Raw genomic sequence first — 16506 nt, forward strand, 5'->3', positions numbered from 1 at the left:
AGACAAAAAGTGCCAGCGAAATGTTGTTTGTCACTCTCCAGTTACTGCTGTGAATGTAGAAAGCAATGTGGCCTGAGCTTACACATCAAGAGCACGGTGAAAACATATATCTAGGAGGGAGCGTGTGGCTTTCAACAGAACTGATGCTGGGTATATCGTCTATAGAGTTGAGAAAATGGTTAAGACAGTAGAATCCCCAGCCGAAAGCTCCCACCCATAACACTAATGAGCAGGAGCAAAACAAAGAGTGGTCTTTGAAAACTTTGATACGAAACATTTGAATCGTAATAAAATTCGAGCCATATAGCTTATACTGTAAACATTGCCCCCCCCTTTTACGCCGATGCCACGAAATTTATATTTATAAACTTTTTTTCTTTTGTAAATACTCCTTCTCTTAGGTAACTTAATTCAACAACCCTTAATGTGTCACTTGTCAGATCTCAAGCAGAAAGGCGCGCGAAGCAGTCTATTCTTCTTCTTTAGAGGTTGTGCCCATAGGCCGTCTCAGGAAAGAACTTAAACCCGAAAATTTGTCTAATCCTAAGACGTCTAACTTAAGTCTATTTTGACATGGATAAATCAGTAGTACATTTATTAAACTAATATTGAGAATTTGCACGGTTTTAATCAGAAAGGCATGGTTATATCGGTGTATTTTTTTATTTTATTCAGGTGGACTACATGTACTGTGGATTTATCTTGACCCAAAGTAGACCGCTTGAGCGTGGTCTGGGCGTCCGGCGTGGTCTGGCTTGCCTTGTGCTTTCTCTGGTTTTCCTCCAAACTGGTCACCAGAGCCGGGCTCGTTAGTTGGGAGTGGACAATGTGCCCTTTGCAAGGTGCGGTCCTTGCAGTACGCTTGGAACAGGTAGCATCTGGAAGAAAAAGATATAGTGAGTGCACTGTTATCATGCCTTGTCCAGCTACTAATCTATTAGACGAAGCCAATAAGGACTTACACGAAAACAATGCAGTTGATATAGCTCTCCATCTTCTTAATTAATCAAGATGGCGTAGGGGGAAGGGGTTGAGGTAGGGAAGGGGTAACAATTATGGAACAACATCTCTGATGAACAGGTTTCGTGCCTTTTTACTGTCAAAGAAAACTGACTGTTCCATAAACATCTTACCAAAACTAGAACCACGACATCATTTTATCTAAAAAACTTTTAATTTGACTTGCATTTGGATTAGGAAAGTTGTCAAAAAAAAAAAAAAAAAAAAAAAAAAAAAAAAAAAAAAAAACAGCCTCTTTTACAGAGACAAAGAAATGCAAATTAAATAAATGTATGGTGTGCATGATACTATGTCTCACCTGTTGGGGTACTCATTGCCCTTGTCGTCACAGACAACGTGCTCCTTCAAGAGAGAGCAGTCCACTGTTTCTGCCTGCTTGCACTCCTCGTCCACGCGGCTGCTGGGGCGGTCACGGGTGACCATGCGGCACTTCTTGGGGGTCAGCTCAGGGTCGGCGCAGCGGGCTTTTTCGAACTCGCATCTGTAAAGGGATACTGATTGCTGTTTTCATTCGTTATATGAAGCATTTTGGATCACTTAATCTTATGTCTTGTGTGCGTTCATAACGGACGTTAGTCAATCAAGAATTAAAGACAGTGGTGATGGAAGTTGCGCTACATTTCTGCCATGGAAAAAATTAATGAATTTTGGACTTGTAATTTACAAGAAGACACACAGTAACTTGGATAATTGTGATGAATTAAAAAATTAAAAATAAACAGCGGATTGTTAGACAGATATATCAGTTGATGGATTGATGAATTAATAAAAAGTGATAGCCATCTCACGCACCTGTTGGAGTACTTATTGCCCTTGCTGTCACAGTAGGTTCCCTTGTGGTTCCAGCGTGCGATAACAGAGCAGTCCATGTCCTTGACCTCCTCGCACTTGTCGTCTGGCTTTTCCGGCTCACCAGAACCTGCCAAGGTCTCGACATCGGGCTTCATTTTGTCAGGGCGGTCGCAACGCGTCAGCTTCAGATCTGGGTTGTCGCAGTGCGCCTTGAAGAACTCGCACCTGAACAAAAAAAGAGAAAATCATGTTTCAATCTTTAAAAACCTAGCTCAGCTCACACTTGTGAAGTTCCGACCTCGTGAGAGCGTTGAATTATGCATATGCATCTGATGGGTGTTACATCTATCTGTGAGGCCAATGGCTGAATTTTTTTTTTTTTTTTTTTTTTTTTTTTTTTTTTTTTTTGTATCCAGCCAATTTGCATTTGTGAACTTTTGGGTTAAGAAAAAAATGTACGTTATTTTTAATGAATCATACTAGGCTGAATAAAAAACAAAATAATTACCAGACTTATATTTCTGATAAATTTAACCCTGGCAAGGACGTACATGATTCTTTGCCAAAGGGGAGTAACGTGCAGTCTGCTGGAGAGGATGCTTTGCCTAAACATTTTAAAATCGCTGGCTGATGACCACAAAACGGTAAAAAGTCTTACCTGTTGGCGTAGGTGTTCCCTTGGACGTCACACAACTTCCTGACGTGGTTCCACGGCGCCATGACTTGGGCGCAGTCCAGGGCTTTTAGTTGCTTGCATTTGTCATCGTCCTTATCATCCCCAGAACTCTGAGGCTCGATGCGCCAATTGGGGTCGGCGGCGACAGCTAAAAGAATGGGAAAATTGACCAAACAAATTTAAAATGGCAAAAAAAAAAAAAAAAAAAAAAAAAAAAAACGCTTTAAAAATGAACAAGTGAGATACTCTATTGGATACAGGGAACTGCCTTTTTTCCATCACAAGGAGACTTTTTGCATGACAAGCGACATAACAACAGCAGACATTTTATGTTCATGCGTGTGTACGTGAGGGAGGCTGCCATGACGAAAAAAGGCAACTAATCCAATTTGTTGAAACTAAATAGAACGTAACGTATAACCTGCTTTGATTAATTTTCCCAAAAGCTCACATCAATTCTGCATCGAAAAAAAGGTAAGATACTGGCCTAATTTAAGCAACTTACCGACAGCAAAAAGGCAGATGGCCAAGATCTTCATTGTTGTAACTTGTATCCCACTGTCAACGACTGAGGAAGCCTGTATTCTGGAGCAGTATTTATACACAGAGGAATGGATACCTGAACAGGTGCGCTGCCAAATCAACAGGATGTCGATCTTATATGGGGAGTAGGCGCAGGTCTCGGGGTCTGTGATTAAACACTGAAGCGTTTGGCGATATTCTCATGGTCTGATGTACGTGTGTAAGTTGTGCAATGATGTGCTCGTGTTTTTATTATGTATGCTTTAAAAATATCAACTTTTTGCATAGGAAACCACTCCAATATCCTATCCCATTGAAAGATTTATGCCAAATAGCATATTTATTATGATTTTTTTTTTTTATTTTTGCGTAAAACCACATGCACTAAAAATATACTAGATTTTCGCTTTTATTTTTTCAGTCGAATGAATGTTTGAAATTCGAAAACATCCAACCAGACACAACTTTAAAAAAAAAGAAAAAAACTTATCACTTCCAAAAACCAAACAACGGGTATAAAAAATTGCGACTTTGTGCAAATATTAATTGTGAGATTTACTTATGGGATGATAATGCCAAAAAAGAAGTAAAATGTAGTAGAAGAGAGAATATCTCAGTTTTATCTTTGAAAAATATATGAAAAATATCGTAGACATTGTTCAAGATCTTGTTTATTAGTTTACTTGAAATGGGCATGCCACCTGTTATTTATCTGGAAAAAACTAGGACCATGACGAAATAAACAAAGATAAAGTCGTAAGAATCGTCATCTGGGAAGAACATGTAGGCGTCCGAAAATAAGGATCAAAGTAAAGCAACAGCCGGCACAGAGTTAACTAAAAGTTTAGTAAGTAGAAGCTATAAAAGTCATTATGTCTAAAATTTGGCGGTCTACAAAGAAATAATGAAGTGAAAGATAAATTCGCGAATTCTACATTTTATAAAATCCTTAGTGAAAGACAGTGTAGCTTTGTGTAAATCACGGAAAAATTTTAATTCATGCTATGCTGGTATGGGGCAAATTTCTTATTTAGTGACGTAGGTTCCAGCTGTTTAGTAACAAAAGTTTAAAAAATAACTGCTTTGGGTAAAATGTGCACGTTATCAATAATAAAAATTACACTGCGCTGAAGGGGTATTACCAGATGCACGTTTATTTTATTACACATTATTCCTCAACCACAAGTTTATATTTACAATGCCTGGCAACGATTTTTTTTTTTTTTTATTTATTTTTTTGCAAATAACTTTCTAAGAGAATGCAATTTTAGCGCGTTATGTGTAAAACATTTAAGTGTGCCCTGTCACCATATCGTCAAGCTAATCATGGATGTAAATGAAGTGAAGATCTTTCTGATGGCTAAAATATTACAAAAACATCAAACAACTAAAACTGATGATCTGGGCCAAAAGACACAACGAGTTTTTTTTTTTATTTTCACAATCTTTTCCTTTACAGTATCTACCAACTTCACATGCACATCAAAATCACGTAGAATATCACGGGCAGTTTATGAACAGATTATTATGTGTATTAAAAAGCACGCGTAGAATTTAGACGAGTTAATTTAGCTGAGTGGTAGTGGAAAGAGGAGGGGGGGGAGCTGTTGGTCATTGTTGGTTGACTGATAGCATAGAGATTGACACCTCACTCAATTTAAAATATTTTTTAAAAATTCCATCTAATATCAACATCAAACATCAAATATCCCATGTACGAGGTAGTGCCTTTCGACAAAAATGTGTCGTTCAAAACCCAAAAATAATAAATAGTTACAAAACGTATGCCGAAGCCAACTGCTTCATAGTTTCTAGTATGATATTTACGTTATGTTTTCAAGAATACCATAGATAAAACACATTTTTACGCATGTTTATATAAAAACACCTCGTATTTTATAATGCAATTTTCTGTCAAAAAAAATCGGAATAAGGCAGATGCACGCACGGTAAAAATCTACAATGTTACCGGTACGACTCAATGTTAAGACATTAGAGTAGTTAATCAACTAGGAGATCCACAAATATTACAGCCAGTGGCGGCTGTGCTCTAGTTCAGAAATTACAAAATAAATAAATAAATAAAAAAGAGAGCCTGCTATTTGTGCAACTTCTCGGCCCGTCAATAGAGTTTTAACTTTAAAATTACGAACACTGTATGATAGACTTAATCCAGATTGTTGCAGCCTCTATCCAAAAGAGAAGTGTATTTTAAGAACATCCTATAATCACATAAAACAATTTGAATGAAGTATAAATGTCTGGATCTGAAGAAAAGATTACACTTTAGACCGCAGCGCTAATTTGACCTACAAATTTTATTCCCAATTATTTTAGTAAAAAGACCGCCCCTACCTTATTTTTCAAAATTCAATGTGTATTTTATTGCAATAGAGCAATATTAAAATATGTAAACATCTCGCACTGAAATTAACCGATTAAAAATCTGTATCTGCGTTCCAGCGCTGTATACCCTATCTACTTTTACAATATAAAAATCTATCACTTATTTTCTTATACTGGCACTTTCACAAGAAACTTTTTTCTTGTTAATTTGAACATTTAAAAAGTTAACGGTCCCATTTTTCAGACCGACGCAAAGTTTGCGTCCAATCACAAGCAAACAGATGACTATGTGTTCAAAATAAAATTGGCATAGTGAATGAGATTCTTTAATGTTGTGTTTTGGCACTAACCATAAAATTATAGATTTATCGTAGGACCCTGTGATAATATGATTGTCGCCATATGGCACTATAGCCGTCACAGCACGGGTATGAGCATATGCGTATTGCTTACTTTGTGTTTGTTCTCCTAAAAGGTTCATGGAATCCCCACTGTTAATGTCTGCTATATTAATTGTACATTTTGGCCCCTCTGTGAAGACACGCGAGCCTGAACACGAACGCGGTCGACTCCACGCGGTGTTGTACGTCAGCATCTGCTTTGACGGTATATCCGTTGTCAAGTCGATCATCTGAGCAAAAATGTCTTTGTGGCAACACATGACGAACTTGCCGTCTGACGACACTGATATGCATCGCATGCCGTAATGTTGCTGTGTGGAAATTACCCTGACTAAATTCCCATTCACAGTTTCGTGAACACCAATTTTGTTGTCTGATGACGCCGTAAGAAATAATGTTTGATCCGGAGTACAGCACAAGTGCTCTACACCGAATGGGGCGTGACAGGCATTGGCACGTATTCTAGGCTTCAGTGCCTTTCCATTGTCTTTCAAGTTCCAAATACAAACTCGACCATCACTAGACCCGGTCAATAAGGTTCCATTTTGAAGAGCTAAGATACTCTTTGTGGCACTGGGGGCACTTAATTTCAAGACCAGGGCTTTAGATGTCAAGTCCCAAAGCTGAACTAAATTGTCGCCATGCATCACAAATGCAATGAGATTCTCTGATACCGCTTTCACGCGGTCTATATGAAATGCGCCGATGTGCCATCTTGTGCGTGTCCACTGTAAACAATATGGAAACGCTTCTCCATCTTTACCTTGTGCGTATTCTACGAAATCGCCCTCTGACGTTAACACCAACACAGATGTGGCATTTGGCAGCAATTCTATACATTTCACTTCACCGGTAACACTTGGCAAAGTCGATAATGTTTTCCCGTGTCTCGTCACTATGGTAACACTGCCATTGTCACTTCCGCACACCAGGTGTTCTTGATCCTCTGAGATCGCGAGAGCAGTGGCGATTTCAACCTTTGGAAGGCCAGAATTTATTTTGGAATTTCTTTCGATTTCCAGTATGAGGGTTCTCAAACGGCTGTCCTCGTCAAAACCTATAATGATTTGTTTAAACTTTGGAAGGGGTACTACTGGGAAGGGCGGCATGTTTTTGATTTTGACAGTCACTATCTCATGCTGTTGTTGCTCCTGGCAATCCCTTTCATATGACAAAGTTGTAATTGCGTCGTCACATAACGCCGATATGGAGCATTCTGGCGTCACTCGCAAATGTCTTACTCCGAATTGTGATGTTCTTATCACACGCAAAATGGCTGTTTGTGTTGGCCTTTGAATATCCCACACATAAATGTCCCCGTTACAGAGTCCAACGATAAGGGGGTGGCCTTCTAAAGCCGCTAAAGTTCCGATAGCAGCTGGATGCACATATGAGAACGCTGCGTTTTGGCTTTCGTCCTCCAAGTTCCAAATGTGCAAGGTTCCAGTTTGGGATCCAGTGAAACAGCGGTTTCCATGACTTGAAACAGTTGTTATTCTGTCCCCATCGTCATGCCTCCCTATAACTTTGACGGCTGTTCCATTTGATGAATCCCATAATATCACCTGCCTGTCCCAGGAAACAGAAATGGCATATCTTTCATTAGATGCTGACGTCATTGCCGACACCGGTCCCTCGTGGTTTGGCATGTGACTTTGTGTCGAAGAATTATCTAGACTGGAAAGAGAAAAGCACGACTGTTTTACTGATTGGTCGACCGATGCCGTGTAAATAGTCATCGTGTTCTCTTGGAAGGCACATTGGATCCCCCGTACTGCAGCAGAATGGATCTGAGCCTGAAATACCAGTGAATGGTCGTCGTTCACGTCCCAAAATTTGACCCATCCATCATCTCCACCGGACAACAATAAGGAGTGCGATTCGTAACGTGCAAGACACAAAGCAAATGTACCGCCCTCGTGCCCTTTCAAGATTCGCCGTACTTCCAACGAAGGGAAATTTAAAACACCGATTCCCGTCTTCCCGCCAACATAAAGCTGACGTTGATATCTGCTGAAAAATAAAGTATAAAGAACTCCCAACTTTGGATTACAAGATGTAACTGGGCACTCCGGTCTGTTTTTTCGCCACAAGTAGACAGTTTTATCATAAGAGCAAGAAGCAAAAAATGTCTCCTTTTCAGATAAATTGGTAAAACATGCGCATGCGACTACATCGGTGTGGGCAGCATACGTGAACTGAACACTCCCGTCATTTAAATACCACAATTTTATAGTTTTATCTCCGGAGACTGTGAGTCCCGATTCGCCATCCGCCGATAATACTAACGAGAATATCTGCCTGTTGTGAATATTGGAGAACGTTTCACGGAGGCATTTCCCCTTTAAATCCCATAGCTTGACAACACTGTCACAAGCGGCTGTCACGACGAGGGTTTCGCTACTGTTGACACCAAAACAAGTAACCAAATCATTGTGCTTTGTGAGATCTGATCCGAGGCAAGTCTCTCCTCCTGTTATTGGATCGATGAGCCGTACAAATCCGTCCCCAGATGTCGTAACGATCGATGAATCCTTTAACACTCCTAACCCTAAAACAGCTGTGCCATTGTGTGCGCTGTACGTTTTAACAACATGCCCATAGGGTGTGGAAATACACGCACGGTCAGGTAAAAAACATGAATCGGCATCCTCAAAAAGTTGGTTTCTAACATCTTTAAGAAAATCAGAAATCCCAATTATTTCTAAATTACTAAGGGAGCCCAGGAACACGGGGCCTAGTTGCTTCTTATCGCGGATGATGGCTGGAGCGTGGAGAAGTAAAGCTTTGTTGATGGCATCATGCAAGGGGCTGAATTGAGGACGTTCGAAGTCAGAAAGTATTTCTGACAAAGATGTTTTATTCAATTTGGCTTGAAGCCAGCGGAATGAACACAGGAGTCCTATGTAAAATGACTCGAACTCTTCTCCCATAGCTGTGCAGTGATGAATGAAATTGGTGTACACATATTTGTCACCTGAAAAATCCAGGTTCCACCAAGGATAACTCAGTACAATAGCTTGGTCATTCTCATAGCAGCTACTGCAACCCAATTGATCTTTGCCACTGTTTGTGTTTGATCCGCTAATCGTGGGACGATCTTTGCAGGGACTGTGCCTCTGAACTGAACGCTCCAAATCATCCTGGAACCCTGAATCCGAGCGGTCTTTCTCAGCCGAGCACCCTGCTGCCGGTTCTTCCAGCCGTAACTTTTCAATGTGCTGCAACCCGATTGTGCCTTCTGCAGCTGCGACGTATGCCGCCAGGAGGGCCGTGTGCATCCGACGGATCCCATCCGGTCCCCACAAAGTCTCAGTCTTATTCTGAATGTACTGCAGTACCAGGTCGTGTATTCGGAAATAACAGTCTCCATCTTCATCTTCAAGCTTAAATCTGAGCAGAGATTTATCTGCCAGTGTGAACAGACATTCACGGACATGTCTTGCAACTTTATCTTGCTTTTCAGCGTTGGATTTATCTTGCATGTAGCTGCATAGGATAGCTAATGTTGACGATTGAATTAAGGCATCTTTTTTGAACAACGACACCTTAAGAAGTATTTCTTGCAGCATGCTGTACGGCTTGTTTGTATCGCCGGCGTCTCGCAAACAGGCAAAAGTTGCCTCAAAGGCGCCTACAAAAGTTTCAGGATAACTGTCTATCGGCAGACGTCTGGATTCCATCCACAATTTGTCTTTCTCTTTCAAGGATGCTGCCATGTCCCTCCACCTCTGAGAAGAAAATGGCTGCGAAACCGACGTGGCACCTTGCCTGAGCGACGAGGCAACTAAAGCAATCGCCAGAGGATATCCTCCTAGATAACTGTGTATGGCGTTGGCTTCCTTTGTTATTTTGTGGTCATTTAAGAGCTTTTCTGTCACATTTGCACATTTGAGGAACAACTGCCAAGCATTTTCAACATCTAAATGATCAAGAGTATATATTCGAACGTTAAGCATGTTGATAACAGCTCGGTCGCGAGTTGTTATAAGCAGCAAACAGTCTTTAGAAATTGCAGTAAAAACGCTGGCATCATCTGGATTCCAAACGTCGTCTAGCACAAATAATATTTTCTCGTGCATCGTGAACTGTATTAACCAACTTCGGGCAGAAATACGATCGGCAAAATCTTCCTGGGATTCACTACCTTGTAGGTGCCGTCTTACACTACTGATGATTTTCACAACGTCCGGTGCTTTGCCGCAATGAATCCAATAAATATGTAGAAACATCCTTCTGTAAATGTATCTGCAGATGAGTGTCGCCAGCGAAGTCTTCCCAATGCCGGGAGCACCCGAAATACCAAACATATTACTGCCCTCCTCGGGGACTTGGCCCATGAAGGATTCGGCAATGAAGACGACATCGTCTGTTCTTCCCAATAAGTTGTGAGGGTTGTGGACCTGGATACCGTGAACGAGTGGTTCTGAAAGAGATAAGATTAAAATGCCGCTGAAATGTGCACCCTAAGACCCCATGCAAAGAGAAGGTGGCTTGTCTTCACGTCCCACGTATTCCAATTTATCAAAAAAAGTTTGCGGCATAATGTAGTGTATTGCAGTTAAGATCAACATTTCCAAGGCAACCTAAATAGCCAGATTAAAACTAAAAGTAATATAACTCTGTGCTCCTTTAAATCGATATGTAAAAAATTTACTTACTTGTACCCCATTCTAGTTCTGAAACAAAATGAAAATAACATTTTATTTATACAATATTTACAACTGTTTATCTATGGACAGCCCACACCTGATACTGATGGGGACAACTCTCTACCCAACATACACCATAATATCAGAAATTTGTTTCAAAAAGATCCTTAAATATAGTGTGAGGCAGCGGCTAAGATTAACTATATTTCCAGGCATAAATTTAGCTTGTATGCATTTGTATGACTTTCTTAAATTATAATATCTGTAACTTAAATGGAATGCTCTGTAAGCTCTATTACATAAACCAACCTTTGCTGAGTTGCTTTGATAGCTTCTTCAAAAATTCTGGATCGTCATGGTGTATTACATCTCTTTTGTGTGTATATTTATAAGGTACGATCGTGTCTTGCAGCAATACAACAACAACAGATCCACGGCGAGGTCGTTCGGTATCATTTTCCAGAGAGAGTGCTAAGTTTGCCGCGTACAAACATGAAGGATCGCTCAAAAAATCTGAAGTTATCACTAAAACAGTTTTGTCGCAATTTCGTATGAAATCGATCAATTCGTCTATTATAATAGCGCCAGGTGGAATGTTAGTTTCATCCAAGAAATGAAATTCTTCATTGGACTGCGTTTTCAAACTGTCCACCAGTGCCGCCCTCCAATGTTTCGCTCTTGGGTTTAGTTCGATGCCCACAAGGAACACTTTTTGGGGCATATCATCATAGGAATGCGTGAAGATTATACGAGTGCCTGTACCTTTGTTGAGCAATTGCCTTCCAGACGCAAGCCCTATAATATAAGAAGTGTTAAAAAGGTGTACTAATTCATAGGTAACTAAAAGCAAGGGTTAAGTTGTTTACCTTTCACAAGTTAAATGTTTTTAAGTCCCAGCCCAATAAATCTACAACGTTAATTTTAGTTGGAAGAGCGGGAATGATTAGAAGGTTCACGTTTAAAAGGCCATCCTCTTACACCAATTTGATGGCCCTACTACATGTAGTAGCATTATTTAAGTGATTCCGCCGGCCTTAGTAAATGCAACATGTAGGTTGCAGCAGACAGTGGACTCGCCTTGCCTGGAATTCCTCTCCCCTTTATTTCATTAATTACACTGGTTGTAGGATCAATACAGGCGCTTGTTTGACTAGTCTCTTTTCAACCTACGGATTATTTTATCTCACTCATGATATGAGCATTATATTATGTCAGTGAAATACGTATATGGTGTTCTTTGGCCATACAGAATATATACCAAACCTTAAATTCCTTTTGGATGGGAACCCCATCTCCATGTGCGTTCCACAAGAGTAGACCATGTTAAAGGCTTGAAAAAAGCCAAAACTAACACTCAGAAACGCAGGGTACCAATCTGCTCTCTAGACATTTGTGATTCATTGCGTTGTATGATATCATCCCCTTAATTAAGTCTTAAGCAGGGGGCTTGATAAGACAAACTACAGGAAGCAAACCTTTGTTAATCAATTACCTGTTTTATTTTCAAGAGTTTTAACTCGTTATTTAAAAATAGTTAACTCAGTAAATATTGACCGAGAACACATTTCCTCAGCCTGACCCTTTCAACCAAACAACTTTCTGGATTTCAAGGGACAATAACGCTTTATATCGGAGGGAAGGATGCCATAATACGGATTTCATGTGTCCCACACTTGCCTATGGTTAATGAATCCGTTCCGACATTCAGAGTAAGGTGATGTTTTTTTTTCTTAAGTGTGTTTTTGTAATAATCTCTGAAGAGATTATTACGGAGGTTAAAGTCATCTATGAACGTCCACGTGCTCTGATGGCATGGACAGATGTCAGAATGATTGCGAAAACCGCCGTTTTGGTGGTACATGTAAAATGGTATTGCTTATATGTGTTGTTTACAATGTATTTATTGAAAAATTTTGAAACTCATATGAAGAATTGTTATCCCTTTAAATTAAAAACGGATTACTTAAAAGTAAAATCATTCTGGTTTTAGATTAAAACGCACGTCATCTCTTAGATAACGTTTTAATATTCTGAATTAATTCTTGCTGTGTGGTATGGCTATCTTATCAAAGGTAAATATACATGAACAATATATACAACAATAACGCGGCGATACATTCTAAATGTATTCATACCACCGCACTTTGTGGGGCACTTAGTAGTCCCAATATATAAATATCCTCACACAGTAAAGTAGCAATGGAACCCACATCAGTTTCACTGAAATTTGTCAGCTTTATAAGTGTGATCGCAGTATTCTCTATATTTGATCTATAGTTTATGTTTGATGATGCGTTGACAGTATATTGTTGCTCATTCATTCATTATGACACAGGAAACCACTGGAAGGGTAAAGGTCGTGGCAAACCAGCTTAAGAACAACAGTCGCGACATTCACATAGAGCACACGAGAACGGGAAAGGCCGTGCAGATTAAACAGTGGCCCACAGCGTGTCAACAATGTATTACTGTTAATAATATAATCGAAAAGCAAGGGGATAGGATCAAGGGCGGTTTTAGCCCGTCTTCTGGGTCTTCTGGGTTTCCAAGTTTAAGGAATCACGAGGATTATGACTTAAAATGAAAAAAATCCCCCAAACACATCCGAGCATAAAATCAGTTAGAGTCCTCAAAGTCGATGCAAAGTGGTCTTTATCTACTTGTAAATTCACCGTATATTCCACCAGTAAATTCAGCTTTGAATCTTTACCAATTAATTTATTTCTATAATGTAGTGACAAGCATAGGAGTAGTGAACGAGACAGCTGAAAATATCAGGAGTCCATGATCTAGAAGTGTGTGTGTGTGTGTGTGTGTGTGTGTGTGAGAGAGAGAGAGAGAGACGTGCCAATCTTTTCGATAAAAAAAACACACAACATCCCCCAGTATTGACTTACTTGGTAGTAGCTTGTTCAATGACTGCAAAGCGGTGTGTTGATCATGTGCTCTTTGCGATAGTGAAATTGGATGACTGCTGCTTGGAAATTCCCAATGACGTCATCGTGCCTTACATATGTTACTTTAGTCGAATTTTGCACTGTTGTGAATCAAGTAATGATCTAGGTCATTAATCAAAATAAGACTTGTTAATAATTAGTTTATATATTTCGTAAATCGCATATTTTAATAAGTGTGTGTGTGTGTGTGTGTGTGTGTGTGTGAGAGAGAGAGAGAGAGAGAGGGAGAGAGAGAGAGAGAGATAAAAACAATTTCTCAGCTTTATGGGGGCTTTATTTTTGTCAAATGTTATCTCTTGTGCAGGAATTGCACCCCGAGTTTCAAGTGCCACTGGAAACTTTCCACGCCTACCTGAATACGACAGTCATTTTCAGTATCTGGGTTTAAAAATATCCCAATATACGGGCTACCTCCCCCCCCTTTCCATTTAAAAAAAATCACACCAACGTCTCCTCTTCAAATCAGAATTTTGACCAGCTGAAAGCTGAATCATGGTTCCAAACCGTATCAAATGGCACCGTTCGCCCTCTTAAATATCAAAAATTTCCGGGGCCCTTCAGCCGGCACCAAACCCCACGCCAAGGGGGGGGAGGGGGAGGGGGGGGCTGTCATTCCTAAAAACCGAATCCCCTTAAAATAATCCTGGATCCGTCCCTGCTACTGGAAAGGGCAGAAGGATGCTGATTTTAGGGGGAGTTTTCAGACCATCCAGAGAGCTCTAAAGCTGGTGAAAACCCCATTTGTTTACTTCAAATCTTCCAGGATATACTGACGGCTAGCGACAATCTCCCGCCATGCCTTCACAAATCAGCTAGGTAGGCATTGGAGGGGGGTAAAAAATAGGGATAGTATATATGGGGGGGGGGGATTCATTCTCCAACTATCCTGAACATTTCCTGAATATTACATATGGTGGAAAAATCCATTTTTGGACAGGTAAGGTGGCGCATTCAAATTTTATTTGCTGTTAATAATATAATCGAAAAGCAAGGGGATAGGATCAAGGGCGGTTTTAGCCCGTCTTCTGGGTCTTCCGGGTTTCCAAGTTTAAGGAATCACGAGGATTATGATTTTAAATGAATAAAAAAATCCCCCAAACACATCCGCGCATAAAATCAGTTAGATCCCTCAAAGTCGATGCAAAGTGGTCTTTATCTACTTGTAAATTCACCGTATATTCCACCAATAAATTCAGCTTTGAATCTTTACCAATTAATTTATTTCTATAATGTACTGACACGCATAAGAGTAGTGAACGAGACAGCTGAAAATATCAGGAGTCCATGATCTAGAAGTGTATGTGTGTGTGTGTGTGTGTGAGAGAGAGAGAGAGAGAGAGAGAGACGTGCCAATCTTTTCGATAAAAAACACACAACATCCCCCAGTATTGACTTACTTGGTAGAAGCTTGTTCAATGACTGCAAAGCGGTGTGTTGATCATGTGCTCTTTGCGATAGTGAAACTGGATGACTGCTGAGTGGAAATTCCCAATGACGTCATCGTGCCTTACATATGTTATTTTAGTCGAATTTTGCACTGTTGTGAATCAAGTAATGATCTAGGTCATTAATCAAAATAAGACTTGTTAATAATTAGTTTATATATTTCGTAAATCGCATATTTTAATAAGTGTGTGTGTGTGTGTGTGTGTGTGTGTGTGAGAGAGAGAGAGAGAGAGAGAGAGAGAGAGAGAGAGAGATAAAAACAATTTCTCAGCTTTATGGGGGCTTTATTTTTGTCAAATGTTATCTCTTGTGCAGGAATTGCACCCCAAGTTTCAAGTGCCACTGGAAACTTGCCACGCCTACCTGAATACGACAGTCATTTTCAGTATCTGGGTTTAAAAATATCCCAATATACGGGCTACCTCCCCCCCTTTCCATTTTAAAAAAAAATCACACCAACGTCTCCTCTTCAAATCAGAATTTTGACCAGCTGAAAGCTGAATCATGGTTCCAAACCGTATCAAATGGCACCGTTCGCCCTTTAAAATACCAAAAATTTCCGGGGCCTTTCAGCCGGCACCAAACCCCACGCCAAGGGGGGGGGGGGGGGGGGGGGGGGGGGGGGGGGGGCTGCCACTCCTAAAAACCGAATCCCCTTAAAATAATCCTGGATCCGTCCCTGCTACTGGAAAGGGCAGAAGGATGCTGATTTTAGGGGAGTTTTCAGACCATCCAGAGAGCTCTAAAGCTGGTGAAAACCCCATTTGTTTACTTCAAATCTTCCAGGATATACTGACGGCTAGCGACAATCTCCCGCCATGCCTTCACAAATCAGCTAGGTAGGCATTGGAGGGGGGTAACAAATAGGGATAGTATATATGGGGGGGGGGGGGGGAGGGAGGGGGGATTCATTCTCCAACTATCCTGAACATTTCCTGAATATTACATATGGTGGAAAAATCCATTTTTGGACAGGTAAGGTGGCGCATTCAAATTTTATTTGCTGTTAATAATATAATCGAAAAGCAAGGGGATAGGATCAAGGGCGGTTTTAGCCCGTCTTCTGGGTCTTCCGGGTTTCCAAGTTTAAGGAATCACGAGGATTATGATTTTAAATGAATAAAAAAATCCCCCAAACACATCCGCGCATAAAATCAGTTAGATCCCTCAAAGTCGATGCAAAGTGGTCTTTATCTACTTGTAAATTCACCGTATATTCCACCAATAAATTCAGCTTTGAATCTTTACCAATTAATTTATTTCTATAATGTACTGACACGCATAAGAGTAGTGAACGAGACAGCTGAAAATATCAGGAGTCCATGATCTAGAAGTGTATGTGTGTGTGTGAGAGAGAGAGAGAGAGAGAGAGAGAGACGTGCCAATCTTTTCGATAAAAAACACACAACATCCCCCAGTATTGACTTACTTGGTAGAAGCTTGTTCAATGACTGCAAAGCGGTGTGTTGATCATGTGCTCTTTGCGATAGTGAAACTGGATGACTGCTGAGTGGAAATTCCCAATGACGTCATCGTGCCTTACATATGTTATTTTAGTCGAATTTTGCACTGTTGTGAATCAAGTAATGATCTAGGTCATTAATCAAAATAAGACTTGTTAATAATTAGTTTATATATTTCGTAAATCGCATATTTTAATAAGTGTGTGTGTGTGTGTGTGTGTGTGAGAGAGA

The 16506-nt window shown here is 40.2% G+C and overlaps 1 protein-coding gene across 1 annotated transcript; it reads right to left on the minus strand.

Annotated features, from left to right (window-relative positions):
• Window positions 1-575: 575 nt before the first annotated feature.
• LOC106160402 (uncharacterized) lies at window positions 576-14860 on the minus strand. The gene is made up of 9 exons (XM_013536994.3): window positions 14764-14860; window positions 10719-11204; window positions 10419-10436; window positions 5810-10183; window positions 2994-3176; window positions 2471-2636; window positions 1813-2037; window positions 1319-1501; window positions 576-878 (listed from the first exon to the last, which is right to left on the minus strand). Exons 2-9 carry the CDS (start codon window positions 11128-11130, stop codon window positions 698-700), a joined length of 5742 nt encoding a protein of 1913 aa, XP_013392448.2. The 5' UTR covers window positions 11131-11204; window positions 14764-14860; the 3' UTR covers window positions 576-697.
• Window positions 14861-16506: the final 1646 nt, after the last annotated feature.

The sequence above is a fragment of the Lingula anatina genome, chromosome 2 (genome assembly GCF_051362555.1).
Source record: "Lingula anatina isolate TDL-2025a chromosome 2, LinAna3.0, whole genome shotgun sequence".
Taxonomy (NCBI): domain Eukaryota; kingdom Metazoa; phylum Brachiopoda; class Lingulata; order Lingulida; family Lingulidae; genus Lingula; species Lingula anatina.